The sequence below is a fragment of the Rhinatrema bivittatum genome, chromosome 8 (assembly GCF_901001135.1).
Source record: "Rhinatrema bivittatum chromosome 8, aRhiBiv1.1, whole genome shotgun sequence".
In the NCBI taxonomy this organism is placed as follows: Eukaryota; Metazoa; Chordata; class Amphibia; order Gymnophiona; family Rhinatrematidae; genus Rhinatrema; species Rhinatrema bivittatum.
The window spans coordinates 275,676,160-275,698,850 of record NC_042622.1 but is presented as its reverse complement, the minus strand read 5'-3'; the positions used below and the strand labels follow the sequence as shown (position 1 = coordinate 275,698,850).

The window sequence follows — 22,691 nt, the reverse complement described above, 5'->3', positions numbered from 1 at the left end:
GCGCTTCATGGTAGGTCATCAACATTTCCACTACAGAACACTGCCATTCGGACTTGCCTCTGCTCCCAGAGTATTCACCAAATGTCTGGCAGTAATAGCAGCACATTTACGCAAGCAAAGTGTGCATGTCTTTCCATATCTAGACGACTGGCTCATCAGAAGTCACTCTCAAGAGGGAGCTCTCACCTCTCTCAATCGAACAATTTCCCTTCTTCACTCCATGGGATTTCTCATCAATTATCAAAAGTCCCACCTTATTCCATCTCACCTACTTCAATTCATAGGTGCAGACTTGAACACTATCCTATCAAGAGCCTTTCTACCCGAGGATCGAGCAGAAACATTATCCCTGTTGGCAAACTCGATTCGCTCAAGGAAACAAGCAACAGCTCATCAGTTTCTAACCTTACTAGGCCACATGGCCTCCACAGTTCATGTCACTCCTATGGCAAGGCTTGCCATGAGAGTAACCCAATGGACATTACGATCACAATGGATCCAAGCCATTCAACCACTGCATTCACCAATTCAAGTAACCCACAAGCTACGTTCTTCTCTATTCTGGTGGGTAAACAAGGACAATTTGCGCAAGGGCCTACCCTTCCAACAACCAGTCCCACAGATAACGTTAACTACAGATGCATCCACCTTGGGTTGGGGAGCCCACATAGACACTCTCCAAACTCAGGGGACTTGGACAAAACTCGAAGCAACATTTCAAATCAATTTCCTGGAGCTTCGAGCTATACGTTATGCGCTACACGCGTTCGAGGACTTCCTTTCACACAAGACTGTTCTCATCCAAACGGACAACACAGTAGTCATGTGGTACATCAACAAACAAGAAGGTACGGGCTCGTATCTCCTTTGTCAAGAAGCTGCACAGATTTGGGGCTGGGCCCTGAACCACTCAATGTTCCTCCGGGCCACTTATCTGGCAGGCATACACAATGTAGTGGCAGATCGACTAAGTCATCAGTTCCAAACACACGAGTGGGCCCTGGATCCCTCAGTAGTGACCCAGGATATTCCAGCATTGGGGTCAACCGACAATAGACCTCTTTCCATCACATCTGAATCACAAAGTGGACAGGTTCTGTTCTCTTCACAAACAGAAAAACCAGCCAGCAAAGGACGCATTTGCTCGCCCTTGGAACTCAGGCCTACTAAACGCGTATCCTTCAATACCGCTCATAACCAAAACTCTAGTGAAGCTACAACAGGACAGGGGGACCATGATACTCATAGCCCCATATTGGCCTCGTCAAGTATGTTTTCCCACGCTCCTAGACCTCTCAGTCAGGGCTCCCATTCGTCTGGGAATAGCTCCCACTCTCATAACTCAAGATCAGGGTCAGTTGCGCCATCCCAATCTTCAATCCCTATTCCTGACAGCATGGATGTTGAAAGCTTGATTTTACAGCCACTCAGTCTTTCAACCAATGTATCTCAAGTGCTTATAGCTTCATGTAAACCTTCCACACGAAAGAATTACTCTTCCAAATGGAAGAGATTCACTTTGTGGTGCAACCAAAAGAGTATAGATCCTTTCACCTGCCCCACTACTGTTCTGCTAGACTACTTATACCATCTTTCAGAATCTGGTCTCCAGACTTCATCTGTAAGAGTCCATTTAAGTGCAATCTCAGCTTACCATAACAAGATGGGAGATGCACCTATCTCCACACAACCTCTTGTCAGCAGGTTTATGAGAGGTTTAACTCAGCTTAAACCACCAATTCGGCCTCCAGTCACAGAATGGGACCTGAATTTGGTTTTAACAAGACTAATGCGTTCTCCTTTTGAACCCATAGATTCCTGTAATCTTAAATTTCTCACATGGAAGACTATCTTCCTCATAGCCATTACATCATCTAGAAGGGTTAGTGAGTTTCAAGCACTTATTTATTTATTTATTTAGCATTTTTATATACCGACATTCTCGATACAAATATCAAATCAGGTCGGTTTACATAAAACAAAACTATCGCGGTGAGGCGTTACAATAAACGGAGTTTCAGAACATGAGAATAAATATTAAATAGACAACAGTGACTCTTCGAATAGCGAGCATATATATAGTAAATAACATGTAGTAAAATAGATAATAGCGTAAATAACTAACTTGTGATAAAATAAACAATAAATAGAATAGTATAATATATATATATATATATAGACAACAGTAACTCGTCAAAAAATGTGAGAACATGTAGAAAATAACTAAAGAATAAATGATGAGCTAATTTGTGATGTCCAGATGAGGTGTAATCGGGCCTTGAAGAGAAGAGATGTGGGCGGACGTGGAATTTATGGTGTGGTCATGGGACTTGTAGTGAATTATTTTGTTCTTTGGCCCGTACTTGTCACGTACTCACCCTATACGAAGTTCCTACATGACAGAGTGGTTCTCCGTACACATCCAAAATTCCTCCCCAAGGTAGTTACGGAGTTCCACTTGAACCAATCCATAGTTTTACCCACATTCTTCCCAAGGCCTCATTCTCACCAAGGAGAACGAGCCTTACATACTTTGGACTGTAAGCGTGCACTATCTTTCTATTTAAATCTTTCTATTTAGGCAAGCTTTCTCGGAACAGCCCTCCCTCCCCCTCTAGTCCTCCTTACCACTTCTTTGTCTGCCTCTACTTAATTATTTAATTAGCCTTGGAATTATACATCCTACCTATAAATAGTTACTCTTGCGAGTACATGTACCTATCCTCCTAATTTTTCTGCCTTTACTTAATTATCCAGTTAGCTATGTAATTCGACCTTCTAACTATGCAATTCGGCCTCCTTCCTGTACAATATAATTCTCTGAGTGCATGTACCAATATTCTGTGTTTACTCCATTATGAACTTTGTACATCCTCCCTTGTATGCTATTTTACATTGCTCGCTGTTCAACAATGTTATGTGTTTTGATCCTTGTTCTCTGTAAAGCTTGTTTAGCTACCGTTACGTTTCATATGAACTGATGAGATGTTCCCAGCGTTCATCGGTATATAAAAGCTTATAAATAAAATAAATAAATCGCACTGCAGTCCACAGGAAATCCAATCAGCTTTTTGTTTCCTATAATCCAAACAAACCAGGTAAAGCAGTGGGTAAACATACTCTATCCAATTGGCTAGCAGATTGCATACAGTTTTGTTATGAAAGGGCAGGCCTTCCTCTCCAAGGGCGAGTAAAAGCACATTCAGTAAGAGCAATGTCAACCTCAGTAGCACACTATCGCTCAGTGCCAATTCTTGACATTTGTAAAGCAGCAACTTGGAGTTCACTTCACACCTTTGCAGCTCATTACTGTTTGGACAAAGAAGGATGACAAGATTCAGCCTATGGACAATCTGTCTTAAAGAACTTGTTTCCAGTCTAAACCCAACTCCTTCTACAACCAACCTGCTGTGATCTTCGGCTGACTCATTTTCAACAACAATGCATCACTGTTGCCTCCATATCAAATGACTCAGCCTCTAGCTTGCTAATCACCCATATGTGAGGACTAGCATCCTGCTTGTCCTGGGAGAAAGCAAAATTGCTTACCTTGTAATAGGTGTTATCCCAGGACTGCAGGATGTAGTCTTCACGAAACCCACCCACCACCCCGCGGAGTTGGGTCTTACACCTTTTATCATTTAATTTTTTGCTAAAGCTTATTGCTACATACGAGACTGGAGTGAGACCCCTGTGGCAGAGAATAGCATGGCATGTTGGGCATGCTCAGTGGCCTCAAGAGTGCCAGTCAAAAGTTTCTAGAAACTTTGACAGAAGTTTTTCCCGCGATAGGGCTCCATCAGTGACGTCACCCATATGTGAGGACTACATCCTGCTGTCCTGGGTTAACACCTATTACAAGGTAAGGAATTTTGCTATATTACAACTTTTCGTTGCTCAGCCCTCTCTTACAAATATATATTTTTTGTATTCTCACCATTTCATTATTGTTTCTGTTTCTATATTCTGATATATGTATTTTTTTATATATTTCATTTATGGTATTTATTTATATAATTTTTTAAGTTATTTTTGATTGTGCATTTATATGTAAGTCATTTTCTATGTATTTATGTATGTTTATATAAATGTTTTAAATTTTTTAATTTTAATTATTAAAGCCCCTGAGGCAGCTCATTCAAATGAGCGAAACTTGGCTAGAGTCGGACTTTCACCGCTATTAGACCACATACTAATAAATGAATCCTTGTTTCTACCAATCTTTTTTTCTTGGTTGCTACTTTGCCACTTTGGATCGGCTTCCGTCTTGTTTCCTTAACCTAGTGTGCCACCTGCAGTCCCTTAGTATTTTTCTGTCTCTATCAGATGGTATATAGTGCAAAACCTGCAGTCTGGAGAGAGAACGTAAATTAAAGCAATTAAAAGGAAGATTTGTGGATCCTCCCAGGGGGTTGTGAGGTCCTAGTGGGGCCACCCCCCCTGGTTTGAGGCAGATGAGCAGGAGGTTAGTGATCCTTCTGTTAACTCAGTCCATCTGGTGGTCCAGATCCCTCATCCACCATGAGGCAGTGTTGAGACTGTCTGACAACTGCACAGCAAGCCTGGAGGAGCAGGGAAGTATTCTTTCTGTGCTGTTATCCAGAGCTGACTCACTAAAATTTGCTTTAAAAAAAAAAAACAACCTTTGCTTTTTTTTTTCTTGCTCGCATCCCAGTTGTACTGCAGCCAGTGGAACATTTGGGGGTGCAGGGCTGGTGTCTGCTGGTTCTTCCCAACATGGGCAGGTCTCCCAGGCAGCACAGCATTGAGGATCAGTGTGCATTTCTGAATCATGTGTTGGCAGTCTTGGCATGTGGCAGTGCATGCCGCACTTGTGGAGGACGAGATCAAGACTCAATTGGGAATGCTTGTGCTCTAGGTGTGTATCTGGTGGGGAAAGCACAGTAGGCGTGCCTCCCATGTGTTCCAAGCTTGCCGCTACATCACAAGCACCCAGGCCTGCAACAGGCACTTGCTGTCACAGCGTGTGAACGGTGGCCATATTGTCTCCCGCAGCAGGGCCATCAGCATCAGTGGGGGAGGCCGAGGAATCCCCACCAAGTTTGTTTCTTACTGTGGCCAGCACCGGGCTGGCCTGAGGAAATTCGGATATGGAGGATTTTCCCCTGAATCGGGGAGGCTCTGATTTAGAGGATTTCTCCCTGGATCAGGATTATGATGTGTCCCAGACTTTTTCAGCTGATTTTATTCTCCTGATGCACAAGGCATATTTGGCCAGGAAAGCAGCAGGGGATTGCTCTAGATCTGCGTTTCATTCCATGGTTGAACCCCGATTGGTGGAGAGGTCTGGTCCCTCTAAGAGAAGATATACAGATAGCGTTTGGTTTTTGGGCCTTTCTTCGCCATCTGGTGGTATACAGGGGACAGTGATGACTTCAAGGATCCCAATATAGTGACAGGGGAGTCCCTGGTGGTGGGCACATTATGATGGGGACTCTGAGGAGGTTCTCGTGGCTGAAGGAGATGATACCAAAGTGGTGCGCTTTTCTGCAGAGAGGAATTGTAGTCTTTGATTCCATATGTGCTTCAGGAGCTGGGCATCAAGGTGTCACAGGAGGAGTCTAAATTGGTGCGAATCCTGTGTTGGTTTGCGCAGTCCAGCAAAGACCTTTCCTTTTCACAAATTTGTGAAGAAGTTGGTAGTTCAGGAGTGGGGAATTCCGGAAGTCCGGCATGAGGATTGGCAGAGCTGTGGTGAAGCTTTATTCATTGCTAAAGGAGATGGAGCTTTTAGCTGTCCCAAAAGTGAACACCTCTGTATTGGCGGTCACCAAGAAGACCACCATTCCGATGGCAGGCTCTGCAGCTTTAAGGGAAGTGCAGAATTGCAAACTGGAGCTTCACCTCAAAAGGATTTTTGAGGTTTCGTCCCTGGGCATAAGGATATCGGTTTGCAGTAGTCTTATGCAGAGGGCATGTCTGCTTTGGGTCCAGCAAGTACAGGAAACACAAGCTATATCAGGGACAGCAGCACAGAAAGCTGAGCACCTGGAGGCGGTTGTGCTGTATAGGGCAGATGCATTCTATGACCGGATCAGGGCGTCTTCCAGGATCATAATATCTGCGGTGACTGGCAGAAGGTTGCTGTGGTTGTGCAACTGGTCAGTGGATGTGTGGTCCAAATCTCAACTGGGTGCCCTTACATTTAAGGGCAAACTCTTATTTGGAGAGGACCTGGAATAAATCATGAAGCATCTGAGAGAATTGAAAGTGCATAAGTTACCAGAAGATAGGCCAAAGGCAGAAGGTTTTTTCCTGCTTGGGCATGGTTTCGAGACAATAGAAGATTTTGCCAAACCAAAGGTTCTTCGGTGTCTTAGAAGCAGTCTACAGTCAAAGCTCAGTCCTGGAGTCAGTCCTTTTGGGGTGGTCAAAGGCCATCCTGAGGCAACCCTGGTACAGGTGCAAGAGGAATGAAGTCCTCACAATGAAACAAGGACGGGTCCATTCTTTTGTTCTGGCTGGCAGAGGGCGCTTGGTGGTATTTTATGAAGAGAGGGCCAACGTTTCCACAGACAGTGGGCCCTAAGGGCCTCATTTTCCAATATTGCATTGGTAACGCATTAAGGGGCGTTTCCCATGCAAATGAGGCTTTTATCGTGCAGTGGGGAAACTTCGCGTACCGCGATGTTTTCGCGAATCGCGGAAACATCTTCGCGGTACACAACCAAAGAATTATCGCACTGCGCGAACAGCCTTGTTTCCTGAAAGGTTTATCGCGGTTCACGACATTTCCGGACAGCCTGTTTCAGTATCCTGCAGGCTTGGAGAGAGAGAGAGTGTGAGAGAGAGAGAGTGAGAGAGAGAGAGAGCGCCTTGCTATTATGTCTACTCCCTAGACAGCTATTTGTATCCCTATGAGAGGCTCACCTAGTAACTCGAGGTGGGGATTAGGTATGAGTGTAGGGTGTTGGGGGCCACTTTCACATTCAACATGAGACGTACGAACAGAACAGTGGTCTCTTGTGAAGATTTGATGGCCTTCGGAGTGAGGAAACTCACTCCAAGATGAGATTTGGGCAATGTTCTCTCAAACTAGCTTGTTGTTGCCCAGGTAGAGTGTCCATCAAGCTAGTTTGAGAGAACATTGCCCAAATCTCATCTTGGAGTGAGTTTCCTCACTCCGAAGGCCATCAAATCTTCACAAGAGACCACTGTTCTGTTCGTACGTCTCATGTTGAATGTGAAAGTGGCCCCCAACCCCCTACACTCATACCTAATCCCCACCTCGCGTTACTAGGTGAGCCTCTCATAGGGATACAAATAGCTGTCTAGGGAGTAGACATAATAGCAAGTCTCTCTCTCTCTCTCTCTCTCTCTCTCTCTCTCTCTCTCTCTCTCTCTCCCAGCCTGCAGGATACTGAAACAGGCTATCCGGAAATGTCGTGAACCGCGATAAACCTTTACCGGCCTCTAGCGCACAACGTATCGCGAATGAAAGGGTTGTAGCTATTGGCCGCGTTAACACTGCGGCTGTTTCGCCGCACACGATAACTTTACATATGCGCCGCCCCCTGAATACAAAATTAAAAATTTGCATTCGCAAATCGCGTTAACGGCTGTTAGCGCGATTTGCGAATTTATCTCCTGTGGTAACTCCTTGGAAAATGACCCCCTAAGGTGTGATAAGACGGTTACGCATTACAGGCCGATGTAGTATGGTATGCTGGCTGCAGCGCACGGCTCAACACGCGGTTGGACTTGCGTTTTGGACCCGCGGTCATAACCCCTGATGCAAATCGGGGGTTAGTGCGCACAAATTCACACCCAACCACCCGCGTAGATAATAGCGCTCAACACATGTAAATTATGTTGATGAGCGCTATTATGTATTCCCCTCAATGCAGAAAAAAATGTGTGCCTAATCTCACATTTGTACGCTCAGAAATTAATGCTAGCATAGAGTTGGCGTTAATTTCTGAACAGCCAAAAAAGTGTATAGAAAAGTAGTAATTAGTGTTTTTCTGTACTTCCAGGGCTGTTCCTAATTGGTCCTTTCTACTGACATTTGTCAGTGAAAGGATCAATCCCCTTTTAGAAGGCTGTCCTGAAAGGGGATTGGTCCTTTCACTGACCAATTGGAGACCAGACCTTGGGGGGAGGGAGCTTAGGGCAGGTCAAACATGGGCTCCCAGTCATGTTTCCTAGGCATCCGAGGCACTAGGGATGCACATTTTTCCCTAGCGCGTCCTTTTTAGCATGGCGGGTCATTTGAATATAACATTGGGTCACCAGGAGAGGTGGTTCGGCACACATTAAGAAAGAGGGCGCTCAGCGTTGAGCGCCTACTTTCTACAAGCCAATACTGCATAGACCTGTAAGAATTTGCTCATCTGATTCAGGATGATTTTATGATTTCCCCTTGCTCTGCTTATGCCAAGTGGATGTCTGTCCAAGAGACGGACTATTTATGGCATCTAGGGGCTGTAGTCCCAATTCCCCTGGAGGAACAAAGGACAGGAAAGTATTCCATCAATTTTGTGGTTCCACCAAAGGAAGGGATGTTTCGGATGATGTTGGATTTAAAAAGGTAAATGTGGCTCTCAAGCTTCCTCATTTTCACATGGAGACTGTGAGATGGCTTGTGGTGTGCAAGGGGGAGTTCTTGGCATCTCTCGACTTGATAGAGGCATATCTGCACATAGCCATCAGCCTGAAACACAAGAGATTTCTGAATTTCATGATCCTAGGGGAACATTTTCAATTTCAGGCTCTTCTCTTCAATTTGGTGATGGTGCTATATACCTTCACCAAGGTGATGGTGGTGGTGGCAGTCGCATTGCAAAGGGAGGGTGTGTTGGTATATCTGGACAACTGGCTCATTCTTGTGAAATCAGAGGATCTCTCTCAGCAGTCTGTACAGAAGGTTCTGATGCGTTTGAAGTCTCTAGGATGGGTGGTGAATCTGGTGGAGCCATCTAGTCTTCTCGCAGACTCTTTAGTATCTGGGGGCTTGGTTCAATATGCTGGCAGGAAACGTTTCTCATGGCAGAGAGGCTGCTGAAATTGCAGGATCAGGTTCAACATCTGCTAGGGCTCACAGTGCCAAAGGTTTGGGACTATCTACAAGTCTTAGGCTCTTTGGAATTGTCATTGAAGCTAGTGCATTGGGTGTGCATATGCAACCTCTTCAGAGGGCTCTTCTATCCCGCTGGAATTTATCGGAAGAATTTCATCTTCCCCTTCCGTTAGAGGGGGAAGGCAGGGACAGTCTTTCATGGTGGCTTATTTGCACCAATCTCAAACTTGGTGTGGAACTGGAGGTTCTGAATTGGATGATAGTCACCACTGATGCCAGCCTTGTCGATTGGGGAGTGGTGTGTCAGAATCAGTTGGCACAGGGCCAGTAGTCAAAACAGGAAGCCTTATGGTCTGTCAATTGCTTAGATATGAAAGCAGTGCATTTTGTGTTACTTGCTTTTCTGCCACAGTCGCTCAGTCATCCAGTGTGAGTTCTTTCCGACAGTGCAACAATGGTGGCCTCCATCAACCATTAGGGCAGAACCAAGAGTCAAGCGGTGGCTTGAGAGGCCAAGGAGTTGAGTCTTTGGACGGAGTAGCACTTGGAGTAGCTGGCAGCATCTCACAATGCCAAGGTAGACAATGTTCAGGCAGACTTTCTCAGCTGGAGGGAATCGGAGCTGTTGGATGCAGCGATGCGGCTCATTCACAGGAAATGGGTTATCCCTATATAGACTTAATGTGACCAGGCAGAACACCAAGGTGGCTTGGTTCTACAGCCGACAAAGAACACAGTGCAGAAAGAATCGATCCTCTGGTCTATCATGGCCTCAAGGTATTCTTCTCTGTTTTTCCTCAATGGCCAGTGGTGGGCAAGGTGTTACGATGGATAGAGAAGCATCCAGGCAATGTTATTCTGGTGGCTCCAGAGTGCCACACCAACCATGGACCACTGAGGTTCGGCTATCTGTCGAATCTTCTCCATCAGGGCCCAATATATTCGGATCAGGCAGCTCACTTTTGAGAGGAGATGTCTGAGACTGAGGGTATATGCCAAAGCAGTTATTATCAGCTTGTTGCAGGCCAGCCAACCTTCTACTTCCTTGGCTTATGTGTGAGTTTGGAATGTCTTTGAGTCCTGGTGTGCAGTTAATTGAGTGCAGCCTGTTCAGGCTATGGTGTTGCATATTTTGACTTTTTTATAGGAGGGCCTGGTCAAGGATTGGACTTTAAGTCTCTGAGAAGCCAGGTAGCAACCTTGGGTTGTCTCTGGGGTAAGGTACAGGGATATCCTCTGTACACACACCCGGATATCATAGAGTTTCTTGGGGGGGGGCTAAGAATCTGCGTTCTCCGGTACGAAAGATCTGTCCATCATGGAATCTTAATCTAGTGCTTAGAGGGAAATGTGAGGCTCTATTTGAACCACTAAGGATGGCAACATTAAAGAACTTGACTCTTAAAAGTGTTTTTTTTCTGGTGGCTGTTTGTTCAGGCAGGAGAATCTCGTAGCTCCAGGCCTTGTCCTATCATAAGAACATAAGAAATTGCCATGCTGGGTCAGACCAAGGGTCCATCAAGCCCAGCATCCTGTTTCCAACAGAGGCCAAAACCAGGCCACAAGAACCTGGCAATTACCCAAACACTAAGAAGATCCCATGCTACTGATGCAATTAATAGCAGTGGCTATTCCCTAAGTAAAATTGATTAATAGCCATTAATGGACTTCTCCTCCAAGAACTTATCCAAACCTTTTTTGAACCCAGCTACACTAACTGCACTAACCACATCCTCTGGCAACAAATTCCAGAGCTTTATTGTGCGTTGAGTGAAAAAGAATTTTCTCCGATTAGTCTTAAATGTGCTACTTGCTAACTTCATGGAATGCCCCCTAGTCCTTCTATTATATCGTAAAGCCTTTCTACAGATTTCAGATGTGGAGTATCATTACGCACAGTACCGCCTTTTCTGCCAAAGGTGGTTTTGGTGTTCCATCTTAAACAGTGGAACTTCTAGCCTATCCAGATTTGGATTGCTCCTTGCCTCATGCGAGGGAGCTTAGGCTCTTGGATGTCAGGCATGCATTGTTGAGGTATCTGAAGATAACTAATGGTTTCTGTAGATCAGATCACCTCTTTGTACTGTGGAGTGGTCCAAAGAAAGGAGGTAAGGCATCTAAGGCTACAATTGGGCAGTGGTTGAAGGAGACGATTGGATCAACATATTTCTAAAGGTATCCAGTACTCAAGGGTATAAGGGCTCACTTGACACATTCTTAGGCGATCTCTTGGGCTGAGTCACAGCAGGTGTCTCCACAGGAAACTTTTGGGGTGGCTACTTGGAAGTCATTGCAACTTTTGTTAGGCATTGCCGCTTGGATGTCGGGGCTCCTGCTTCCATGGGTTTTGGTGAGAGTGTTCAACGAGTAGGACTCTCCAGGTTCCACTCTATTTAAGGGAGCTTAGGTATATCCCAGGAGTCTGGATTGATCTGGGTATGAACAGGAAAGGAAAATTGGATCTTGCTAATTTTTGTTCCTGTAATACCACAGATCAGTCCAGTTACCTGCCCATTTAGTGGGAGGAGAGTTTACCACTCATACTTACTTTCTGATGATTTGTCTATAGTGCAGAGTTGTTGGAGGTTTTTCAATGCTGCTTGCTTAAGTTAATTTTGGGAAATGAGTTTTCCATTTTGCAACAACCTCACTTTCCTCCTGGTCATGGGGGGAGGGGAGATTACATTTAAGCTTAAGGGTTGCTGTCGTCTTGAGTACAGGTCAATATTAAGGGACTGCAGGTGCCACACTAGGTTAAGTATAGTGTCAATTAAACTTTCTTGGTCTCCATCTGCTGGCAGGGATGCAAAACCCAGTGGTCTGGACTGATCTGTGGTATTACAAGAATGAAAATTAGGAGATAAGAACCAATTTTCCTTTAATTACATGGCATGTTCCCTAATCCAGGGGTGCTCATATTTGTCCACGGGGCCAATCAGGTTTTCAGGATATCTCTAATGAATATGCATGAGACTTATTTGCATGTTCTACCTCCTAATGTATGTAATTATTATGTAATTATTATGCATATTCATTAGGTATATCCTGAAAACTCAATAGGGGGGTGGGGTGAGGACCAGTTTTGAGCACTCTGCCCTAGTCCTTGCATGATGTGACGGGGTAAATAACTGTGCCCTATATACCCATTCCAACCCACTCATTATTTTATAAACCTCATGTTCCACTTGCTGTCATTTCCAAGCTGAACAGCCCCAAACTGTGCAGCCTCTCATCAGATGAGATCCTTTTATCATTTTGTTGTCATCCTCTGCACCTTTTCTAATTCCACTGCATGAGTTTTGAGATGGGATGACCAGAACTGCATAAAATACTAAAGATCCAGTCACACCAGGGTTTGACCCAAAAAACAAATCGGTAACCGATCCAGTGAGCTGTGTAGCAGTGACGACAATGAGAATCGGATAAAAGAAAGCCCTTTATTAAAACGCCCGACTCTGGCCGAGTTTCGCTCTTTTTGCACAGAGCTGCCTCAGGGGCAATTCATTCAAGCAGGACTTGGAAAAGTCAATATCGTATTGATTATCAGCGCGGATGATTTCACTCCAAAGCAGTTAGACTTTCATTTGTTCACGTAGCGATGCTGTGTAGTGTCAGCAATGGAATTGAATGCATTCGATATATATTGAATCCACATAACGAGCAGTCTTACATATAATAATTTTGTGTCCTCTGCAAATTTGATCACCTCATTCATTTCCTTTTCCAGATCATTTGAGTTGTTAAACAGCACCAGTTCCAGTACAGATCCCAGGAGCACTCTAGCCTTTTTCCATTTGAAAAACTGACCAGTTAGTCCTACTCTCTGTTTCATGCCTTTTAATCAGTTGCTAATTCATAATAGGCTTCTTGTATTTAATGTAAGTGACAGTTTTTATCTGTAGTTGCCTCTAGCAAGTTTCTCCTGCAGTTCTTTCTTGGCCTTCCTTCTTAATATTATACATCTAATTTGTCAGTGCTGATGTTTCTTTTTTCTGTTTCTTTTTAGGTTCTGCTTTCTATTTTTAAAGGATGTCTTTTTGGCTTGTTTTCTAAAAAAAATAAAAATAAAAAATTTAGAATACATTTTATCTGGGCTTCTAAGCTATCTCTGTGCCTTTATGCAAACATTTAACCTTCACAACAACTCATTTAGTTTCCTTCTAACTGCTACTGTAGTAGTTTCTCTCTAGTGTAGGGCTTCCCAAATGGGATCACAAAATCTTCAGCTGCAGTCACAAGTGCCTCAAAGGGCAGCATTCTTCAGGTGGAAAGGAATTGGCTGTAGGGGGGGGATGACAAGATGATGTGTGGGGGTAAGGGAATCGGGGATGAGGACAGGATGACAGGTCAGCTGGACATTATAAGAGCTTGGAATGAAGAGAGCAATGGGTTGTGAGAGTGGGGGAGGTAAGAGAAGCAGAGGTTTAGAGGGTGGCTTCTGAAGGGGGATACAGGATGAGAGAGAACTGGCTGGAGGGTAAGAAGGCATGATTGTTGGGTGGGAAGAAACTCCTTGCTCATTTGTTTTGGCTGTCCCTTGAGTCAGGTGAATTGCCAAGGGCTAAAATGGAGTCACATTGGCTTAACGTTTGGGAAGGCTTGATCTAGTGATCATATCAAATTTGACTGCATTATGATCACTGATCCCCCTTACACTAAGTTCCATGGTCCCTGTTTCAGAATAGGTAATTGCTCACTGCAAGGACTATGTTAACCATCTTTTACCCTGTAAAACTCTCAAAGGCAGAAACAATTAAGGAGTGCTAAATTTAAAAAAGAACTAGCTTCAGAAGCTTTAGTACAGATGATCTGTGCACTAGGCTAGGTGCTGGCACATGACACATCTGGATTGCTCCGAGCTTCAGTGGGGAAAGGAGCCCTGTGGTGCTTAGGAAGGTTTGGCTGCCGAGAGTGGACCTCTGCCATCCAATAACTCACTGAAAGAAAAATGGACACCGAGCTTTAAGTTATTTTACCATCTGTTCATATAAAGTTATGGCACTTGCTCATTTCCCCTCAAAAATAGTGGTTTTTAACACCCTTCATCAATTATTACTGGGCAATGAGGTGCTGGTCAGCAATAACACTGGTATATTATTATTGATGTTGAAGTGCTGAATTCAAATATGACAAACTAGCTGGTTTGCTACTGTTTCCATGACATTTAAGTTTTTACATTTTGTCTGTTGGGTAGCTAGTAGAGTTTTAATTATAAATTGTAAACTTAGGTCTTTTGTGTACTTATGGTTGCATAATATTTCACCTGTCCTGTACATGTAACACTTTAAAAATGAAATCAGCAAAAGGATTATAGAAATAAAGTTTACTATGAAACAATGTACATAGTTCAGTCCTTATATTCATGAAATGGCACATCTCCAGCAATCGTCTGCAAGCACTGATGGACACCATTTGACCTGATCTTCCACTCCTGAAGTGTCCTGGTGAAATTGCTCACTATACTCAGCACTGCACTGCAGTTTGGTGGAAAGAAATCTAGATGAGAATGCAAAAAATGAATCTTTAGTGATATTTGTAGGCCCAGAGAAGGTTTTCCCCCAACTCTTTGTAGTTGTCTGCCGTGTTGTTTCTGAGAACATTTGTTACCACTACCTGCAAAGCTTCCCACGTTGTCTTTTCCTTACCAGGCAAACCCAGGCGTAGATTTATTCATTGACTGAGATCCTTTTTAACTTGCAGTGCTCAGTAGCATATCTTAAAAATTAAAACCAGTCAACAGTTTTAAGCATCATTTTCATTCTCATTGATCCAGATTTAGTAAAGTTTGACTACATTCATTTTGCAAGCTTTTTAGCCACAGAGCAGCGTAGCTTGCAATTTTAGCTAAAAAAAAAAATATGCATTTTTAAAAATAAAGGGCAGTGCTTGGCTCTGCGAGGCTCAGCCAGCTGCCCATTCTGGCCAGTGGCTTGTGCCGTTTCACTCTTCTCTCAATTTCAGCTGTGATTATTGAGTGCAGGCATGGCTTGCATGGAATTTCTGAAAAAGAAAATATTTTTCATTCAGAGGCTCAAGTCAGCTTTGTTTTGTCAGCTGTATTAACTTATTTTGCATTTTTTCTTTCAAAAGGAGTTTCCCAACATTGCTTGTGCCTGGATGAGTTCTTCCTTCCTTTGCTACCTTCTTTCATTTCCTTCTCTGTCCCCCTTTAAAAAAAAAAAAAAATTAAAAAAAAGTTTTCTTTCATTTTTTTTTCTTCTCTCTCATCCATCCTCTCAAGTCTCCTGCATTTTGTCAGTCTGAAATTGGAAGCATCCTGACTCCACCATCCCTTGATCTGATTCCTCTCTCCTCCCTAATGCTGTTCTCTTAAGCTTGCCTGCCTTCTCCCTCTCCGTTGCTGTCCTGTCCCCTCCAGTCCATCTCTGTCTTTAACTCTCTCTCCCTCCCTTGTCCGCTTTACGCCACATGTCTTCCCTTTTCTTCATAACTGCACCATTACCCTCTTCTAGCAGGAAGAATGATAGCACGCTTTTTTTCTATTTATTGAAATGTACCTAAATGTAATTTTTTTAAAGCAATTTTTCCTGCTTCGATGGGCTTCCAGCTTAATCACATCTTGGCCTCTGGAGGGACATTGAGGGGTTTGCCCCAGTTTTACCATCTCCTCCTCCTGGCAAGATCAGTTACTGCAGTAAGAAGCCGTAAGCAGGGGCAGTAAATCCTGGTTCCAGCTGGAACGTGCTAGGTGTGCAGGCCCAGTCTGGCCAGTAGATATTAAGGAGGTGCTTTCACTGGAAGAAATGAATTTCCACTTTTTTAAAATGAACTACAAGAAAAATGCCCCAAATTTCATTTGTTTTCCTTCATTTTATTTTTAAAAAATGATTGTTACTGCTGCCAAAAATTGCCCTGCTCCTGCCTCTCCCCCTAGCCCCTTCTATCTGCTTGAACATTTCTTCATGGGGGTAGGAGCAATCCTCAGCTGCTCCTACAAATGGTGCCAGCAGACTGAGGCTGCTGTACAGAATTACAGTGGCCAGGCCCAGGCTCAAGAATGGGGTAAGAAGTTCCAGGAGCGAGGAGTATTAGGGATGGGAGGGGAGTTGGCAGTTCTGGGCACAGACTTACTTTGTTTTCTTTTTCCTCTTTGTGTGTGTTCCTTTTTTTTTTTTAAATAAATAAAAATAACAAAATCAAAATGAAAAAAAAAAAAAAAGCCTGTCTGTAGCCCTAGGAGCTAGCTATTGCTGTTATTCCTCCCCCGGGAGGGCGGTGAATGCAGAATTCCCAGCTCCATCTGGCCCAAAGCTTCTGCATTGCACCTGTAGCCATGGGCTCAGCCTTGTGCGGTGCTACCACAGCTACAGGGCCGGGCCTATTGAACTGCTGTAATCATTTTCTTTTACATTGTTATTTTCCAGGTATAAGACGAAGCTGCTTGAGGGGCTTCTGATTGTTAATGTAGGTTTGCTGCATGGCCTGTCAGACTATTGATGTGTAACCCAACGCACACCTTGTTACCGTCACAGGAGTCTCATAGCGATGATGAATACCTGTGCTCTCCAGACTAGATAGGGCCCTTCTTCAGGTAGAGGTGTGTGATCTCGAAAGCTCAGATACAGTAATGCCACGTGGATAATTCTCATGTTCAGTAAAAGTCATTGCAGCCTGCAGTGAATCCAGTCTGCTCTAAGAGCTGCCAGTGCTCTGCTTCCCTAATGCACTGTTAGATGCCTTCTCCCATGTGACTGTTGCATGCGTGCACTCTTGCCATTTCCATCACTCATGCCCACCTTTCCTGTGTGTCCTCGTCATGCTCGTATTGTGCCCTTTCTGGTTTCTGTTGTTGTGCTTCTGCCTTTCTGGCATGTGGGGGTCAGGATGGTTTCTAAGGACTGATACATGGTATCGTTCGACCTGCAGCTCCCATGAGGGATCATCAAGCGCAGACTTTGTTTTACCACTGCACGAGCTTGCACTCAAGGACTGCCTTTCAGCCAAGAAGGTAAACTTTTCTTTCAGAACATTTTAGGAGCCCAGATTGCAGTGCCTGAAATAGAAATGAAAGGCTGTGAAATACCCTCCCTTGTGTGAGCACAGTATATTGTCAACCCAAGGTCACTGTGTGTCCCAGATACCCAACTTCTCACTCCTCCTCACGCACACTGCTTTCTAACAAGCTTGGTATTGTATAAGTTGCACGGGGAGCTCCATCAGCCTAGCATTTCAAACATGAAGCTGCTCCTGCTTGTGGCTTTGCACCTCCTGCTGCCTGAATCCCTGCCATTGCCCAGGATGGAGCCCTCGAGGGAGGAGCCGAGGCCTGGCCCGGGGGCAGGGGGCACGCACGCGAGGGCCGCAGAAGGAGAAGGGGGGCGAGCGGAGGGCCTCCAATCCCAGGCAGAAAATCCCAGTTCTTTGAAAGCCAAGGAGACTGGCTTCAGGCAGCTTCTGGCACGAGAAACTGAGGAGGGTGCCTTCAACTCTTCGGTAAAACCCTGGACCTTCCCTGCTGAATGGGAGACTTCTGACAGCTACGCTGGGGAAGGAGCAGCCTGTGTGATGAGAGAGGAGAGGAGGGACAGCCCGGGCTGGAGTAACTCGCTTGGTGTTCTCCGAAGCTACGAGAGGACTTTCATGGATGAAGTGAGAGAGTCCAGGTGGGATGAAGGCAATCCGGACACATTTGGGTTTTGTCCTGGGCCTGATCAGCCCCCTTCACTTCTGTCCTTACAGCGCCTTGGCTCTTACCTAGCGGATCCCCAAGGGAAACAGCTGATTGTGCTGCACCTACAGGAAGGTAAGAGTCCTGGGTTTCCTGCTCTGCACACGTACACACCAAGTACATGCCTAGCTGTGCAATTGTAAAATCAGACAGTCGGATGTAGTTAAGCCATCGAATGTGCTCAACTCTTTCTAAGAAATATTCAGGTGAAGGAGTTAATTCTATAGATTCAATAAGCTATGAGTTGCCAGTTAGGTCTAACAGGTAATGCTTTGTACATTTTAATAAATGAGACAGAACAAACAGGTCCAATATCTAATGTAGAGCTTCCCAAACCTGTCCTGGGGACCCCACAGCCAGCTGGAGCTTTTGAATATCTACAATGAATATGATTGACATAAACTTGCATGCCATGCAGACTCATAATATGCAAATTAATCTCTTGCATATTCATTGTGGGTATCCCCAGGACAGGTTTGGAAAGTCCTGATCTAACGTAGATTCATAAATTGCACATAATTGTACATGATGGGTTTGCACGACTCCATTGCAAGAGGACAGGGACATCCAAACTGTGTTTCTAGCATCCCATGACTTCCCCTAAGATCCATATTTTAATGGGAAGGGGAGGGAGAGCTAGAAGTGATTTTTTTCCCCCCTTCTCTCCCTCCTACTGTAACAATAGGAAATCCTAAGGCAGTGCTGCCCTCTTCTCCCAGTAGGACAGGTCAGATCCCTCCCTATGGCTGGCTAGAGAGCTGCTGCTTAACGTGTGGCTGATTTGGCTGTGCTTACTGGTGCCCGAGGTCTCTGCAGAGCCTTGTGCCTCACCCATGCTAATTGTCATGGGGAAGCTGGCCAGCTCACCACCTCAGCAATGCTGACCAGCACGGCTCAGCGCTAATACCGGGCACTGCCATGCAGAAGGGCCTTGGTTTGATTCACAGCTCAAGGCGCTGTGGGGAGGAGACAGAAAACTCCCTGGCTGGTTGAGAAGGAAGGCTTATGGTGCCAGATCCCAGCTTTGGCTCCTGGGAGCAGTAGGACACTCCCAGGTCTCGAAGCCCTACCTGCCCATCGGTGGCCCCCACACAGGCATATATTAGCAGAGAGGTTATGCTTCAAGCCTTGAACTAGAAGTCCGGAGGATGAGGGAAGCAGGACAAAAAGAAAAGCTTGTGTAAAGCAGTCTGCTTAGTCTAATGAATGGTTTAAGATACGGGTCTTTGGGGACTAGGAGAATTTGGGGATTAAATTCATATCCTCTCACTCTGACTTCTCTAAGTGATATTTTACCTCCTTCTATCTCAGATTAGTCACCTGTACCCAAGTACAAATGCATTAATTGTTACTTGTATTATGAAAAGCAGTTTTGCTTATTTTGTTTAGGTTTTTTGCTGGATTATAAATAAAAAGTAAAAAAAAAAAAAGAAAACATTACAAATATTGCAGGGATGGAAATATATTTTGAAAACTTAGGTGCCACTCAAAAATGTTTAGAAGCCAGGAAACATTTTTTTCCCTTACTTTTTCTTGCTTTTTCACTCTTAATTTTTATTATTTTGCTTGATATTTGACATTTTTTTCTAACTTTGCTCTTTTCTTTATCTGTTTTCTAGTTTAGTATTCTAATATTTTTGGATAAATCTCTCTGTTGTCATAGATTGATTTGTTTCAAGCAATGGAATCCCAGTTTTGGAGTTTCCCTACTTTTCATATATCTGATGAATATCCAAAACTCTAATAGCCAAGAGACAGAAGTCACTAGGGATTCCCACCTTTTCCTTGTCTCAGAAGAGCGCTGCAAGAAAATCCTTTAGCCTCCTGGTGCAAGCTGCTGACTCCACTGTTAAGAAGTACCCGGCGTCTAGAAAGAAAATTAAAACTTGATTGTTTTAATAGGCCTTTTGTTGAGTTTTATGCTGGATTTTATCTTTGTTTATTTATTTATAACACTTCTAGCCTGCTCTACTTTATTTTAATGTCTTTCTTGCATCTTTTTTTTTTTACTGTCTTATTTTTGAGTTTCATTGTTAAATCTGTTTTGTCTGTACATTGATTATTCTTTTTATCTGAGTTTTAAGATATTAAGTGCTGGTACTATTTATTTCTTTTGTTGTTTATTAGTTTTGAGTGCGTTCTTGTTAAATCTATTTTGTTGTCCTTGCATCTTCATCATTTTTATATGGAAAGGCAAATTGGACATAAAGCTGATTGACTGGTTGGTTGGTTCTGTGTGAATTTTGGATTTATGCAGCTTTGGATATAAGATGTCAATGCTCTTTTTTAAGGTCTTGTGGGGGAAGGGGATGAGGAATTCACTATCAGCTGGTGTGATCAGACCAGTTTTTCTCTGATCTCTTTCACAGTGCTGTGGGAGAAGATGAAGTTAAAGTTTAAGGTCACCGTAGAGGAGGATGTAGCTCATTTGCTGGAGGAGCTGGTGTTTTCTCTGCTGGTGTTTTACCCTGAAATCAAAGAAGACATCTTAAGGAAGCAGCGGGTTAAGTTTGTGGTTACAGGCGAAGGCATCCGGCCGGAGCAGGTAGGGAGTCATTCTTTTACCTATCACGCCTGGGGAAATTCTGTCGGTGCTCTGCAGGGGGGTGATGTAATAAAACACCTGCTGAAATTGGTGTTACATTTTACTACATGTTAGATGCATATCGAGCAGGAGTTCAAAAAGCACGCTAAATGAAAAAAAATGTGAGTTAACCTGAAAAATCTGCACTGATGCAGAAATGTGCTTTAAACAGGAGGAAGGTGAACAAAATGACCTTGCATGCAAGACTGGCACTGGGCATCCTGACCTGGGCACAATTTCACATGTTAGGCCATTTGGGCAAGGCATGCCAAGTGAAATCAAAGGGTAAGCTCTCTAGGGTGGGCACCTACAGCCAAACAGTACATGCTCAAGGCAATCTGCTGCCTGAGGTGAGGGATGAGATGGCGCCTCCCCCTCCCCCAGCTCTCCTACTCTCCTTTAAGGCAGGGTACAGATAAAATCATCAAGAGGAGCAAAGGGGGCCCCTTGGAGCCTGGCCCTTTTGTTGATTTGAAATGCTGCAGAAGGGGAGAGGCAGATAGAGTGGCAGTGACACCCCTGCCACCCTCCCAGGAGCCCCCAGACCTGCCTCCCACCTTTTCCTCAGCATTTTCCCTTGGAGACGTGGGAGATGGGTGAATAGTGGGGGCTTCGTGTAGCACCCTCTCTCTAGGCTGGGCAAGGGCAGTATGCACCCTAGGGCCCGTGCCCCCCACTCTCACATGAAAAGGACATTGAGAGTACAGTCTTCTCAGGTACAAATATCACAAATTATCACAATCCTGGAATGCATATGGTATAGGCCTACAGTAATGCATGATGGGAATGGGCTTTGCCCTCGGAAAACCCAGAGTAAACCGAATTACAAATATAATAGAGCTCTTTTAGTATGGGAGGATTACTATAACTGCCAGCCCTCAATCAGTAAAAGCCCTAACTATGAAAAGGCAGCACTGCAAATATTACTCCAGGCACTAAACACCAATACACCTCCTCTTATGAAAACCGAGCAAGCCAGGCTGCTCTAGATCCTTACACAGAAACTACACACCAGCAGAATACCTCACCTTCATCACACATGCAGAGCACAGACAGACCCTCACCAAATACAGAATAAAGAGACCATAAAGTATAAACAGAAATGAACGGTATTGTATGCAGAACAATAATGGAAAAATGCTATTCTCAAACCAATAAAATCAAGGAATATACAACATCAATCATAATAGTAAAAACATAAGAATATTTCAAAACAGCTGATGAATAGAATAATGGCCAATTATTAAAAACTCATAAAAATTACATTTCCCAAATATCAATATTATTTCAAAATAGCAGATATCAAATAACAGCCACTAATTAAAACTAATAAGGGTTTTAAAAATTCCTGCTTTCCATACCAGTCACCCTGAAATTTCCATGGATTTGTGCAGGGGAGGGGTACATTTTTCCTTATATATATATATATATATATATATATATATATATACATACATACATACATACACACACTCTCTCAGACAGAAACACATACAGGAACTCAACAGTCACTCTCAAGAGTGACTGTTGAGTACCTGTAAAGTAAAGAGCTTCTAACCCGCTTTCTACTCACAATTTGGCCGCGTTAGTCCAACCCGCGATTCACTATCCCTTTTAACCCATCCTTACCGCTTCTTTCAATCAATGAGTAACCCTTTCAGCCCGCGGCATGTATATGAGATGCAAACGATCGGATTAGCTATTCCCTCCCATACAGTAACGCGCGGCCCGATTATCGCCTTTTTAACCTGTAGTTTTGCCGCACGTTTAATCTGCTAACTTACCGCCTACCCTTACCCCTGCGTTAGTGTGGAGCGTCAGGCAAGCCCTGGCAGAGAGAGACAGCAATAGGCAGGCTCCGGTCAAAATCAATTCGACATGTTATTAAAACAAATGTGAATAAAGTGCCACAAAAGCAAACTTACTGCATGTGAATGACAAACAGTCCTCTCTCCCCTCCTCCCGAGGTGCGCACCGCGGCTCCCCTGCCTCCCGGGGGCAGCCGGCGGTGAAAGCCGCTTCCAGCAGGCCCCGCCGGCGAAGGTGGATGAACGCACGCCTGTACGTGCAATTTGGGCACTCAAGGCAGTGAAGGCGCATGAACGCACGCCATGCGTGACGTCATGGCGTTCGGTCATGCACTTTCGCTGGCTTGAGCGCCCAAATTGCACATACAGGCGTGCGTTCATCCATCTTCGCCAGCGGGGGCTGCTGGAAGCGGCTTTCACCGCCGGCTGCCCCCAGGAGACAGCCGGAGGTAATGCCCATGTGGTAATGTCACTGCAATTCCATCTTGCAAGGTCTTCCTGCTACTACAATAAAACCCCTCCAGTTGCTCCAAAATGCAGCGGCAAGAATTCTGACGAATACTAATCGGA

At 44.4% G+C, this 22,691-nt stretch overlaps 1 protein-coding gene across 1 annotated transcript in view; it reads left to right on the top strand.

The window, feature by feature from the left end:
- The first annotated feature begins 17,605 nt into the window (after positions 1-17,605).
- Positions 17,606-22,691, top strand: part of AMH (anti-Mullerian hormone) — a 64,334-nt gene continuing 59,248 nt past the window's right edge. Inside the window, exons 1-2 of the mRNA XM_029610973.1 lie at positions 17,606-17,804; positions 20,099-20,274. Of these exons, the coding sequence (XP_029466833.1) occupies positions 17,642-17,804; positions 20,099-20,274 (339 nt within the window). The 5' untranslated portion in view covers positions 17,606-17,641. The remainder of the gene's footprint in view (positions 17,805-20,098; positions 20,275-22,691) is intronic.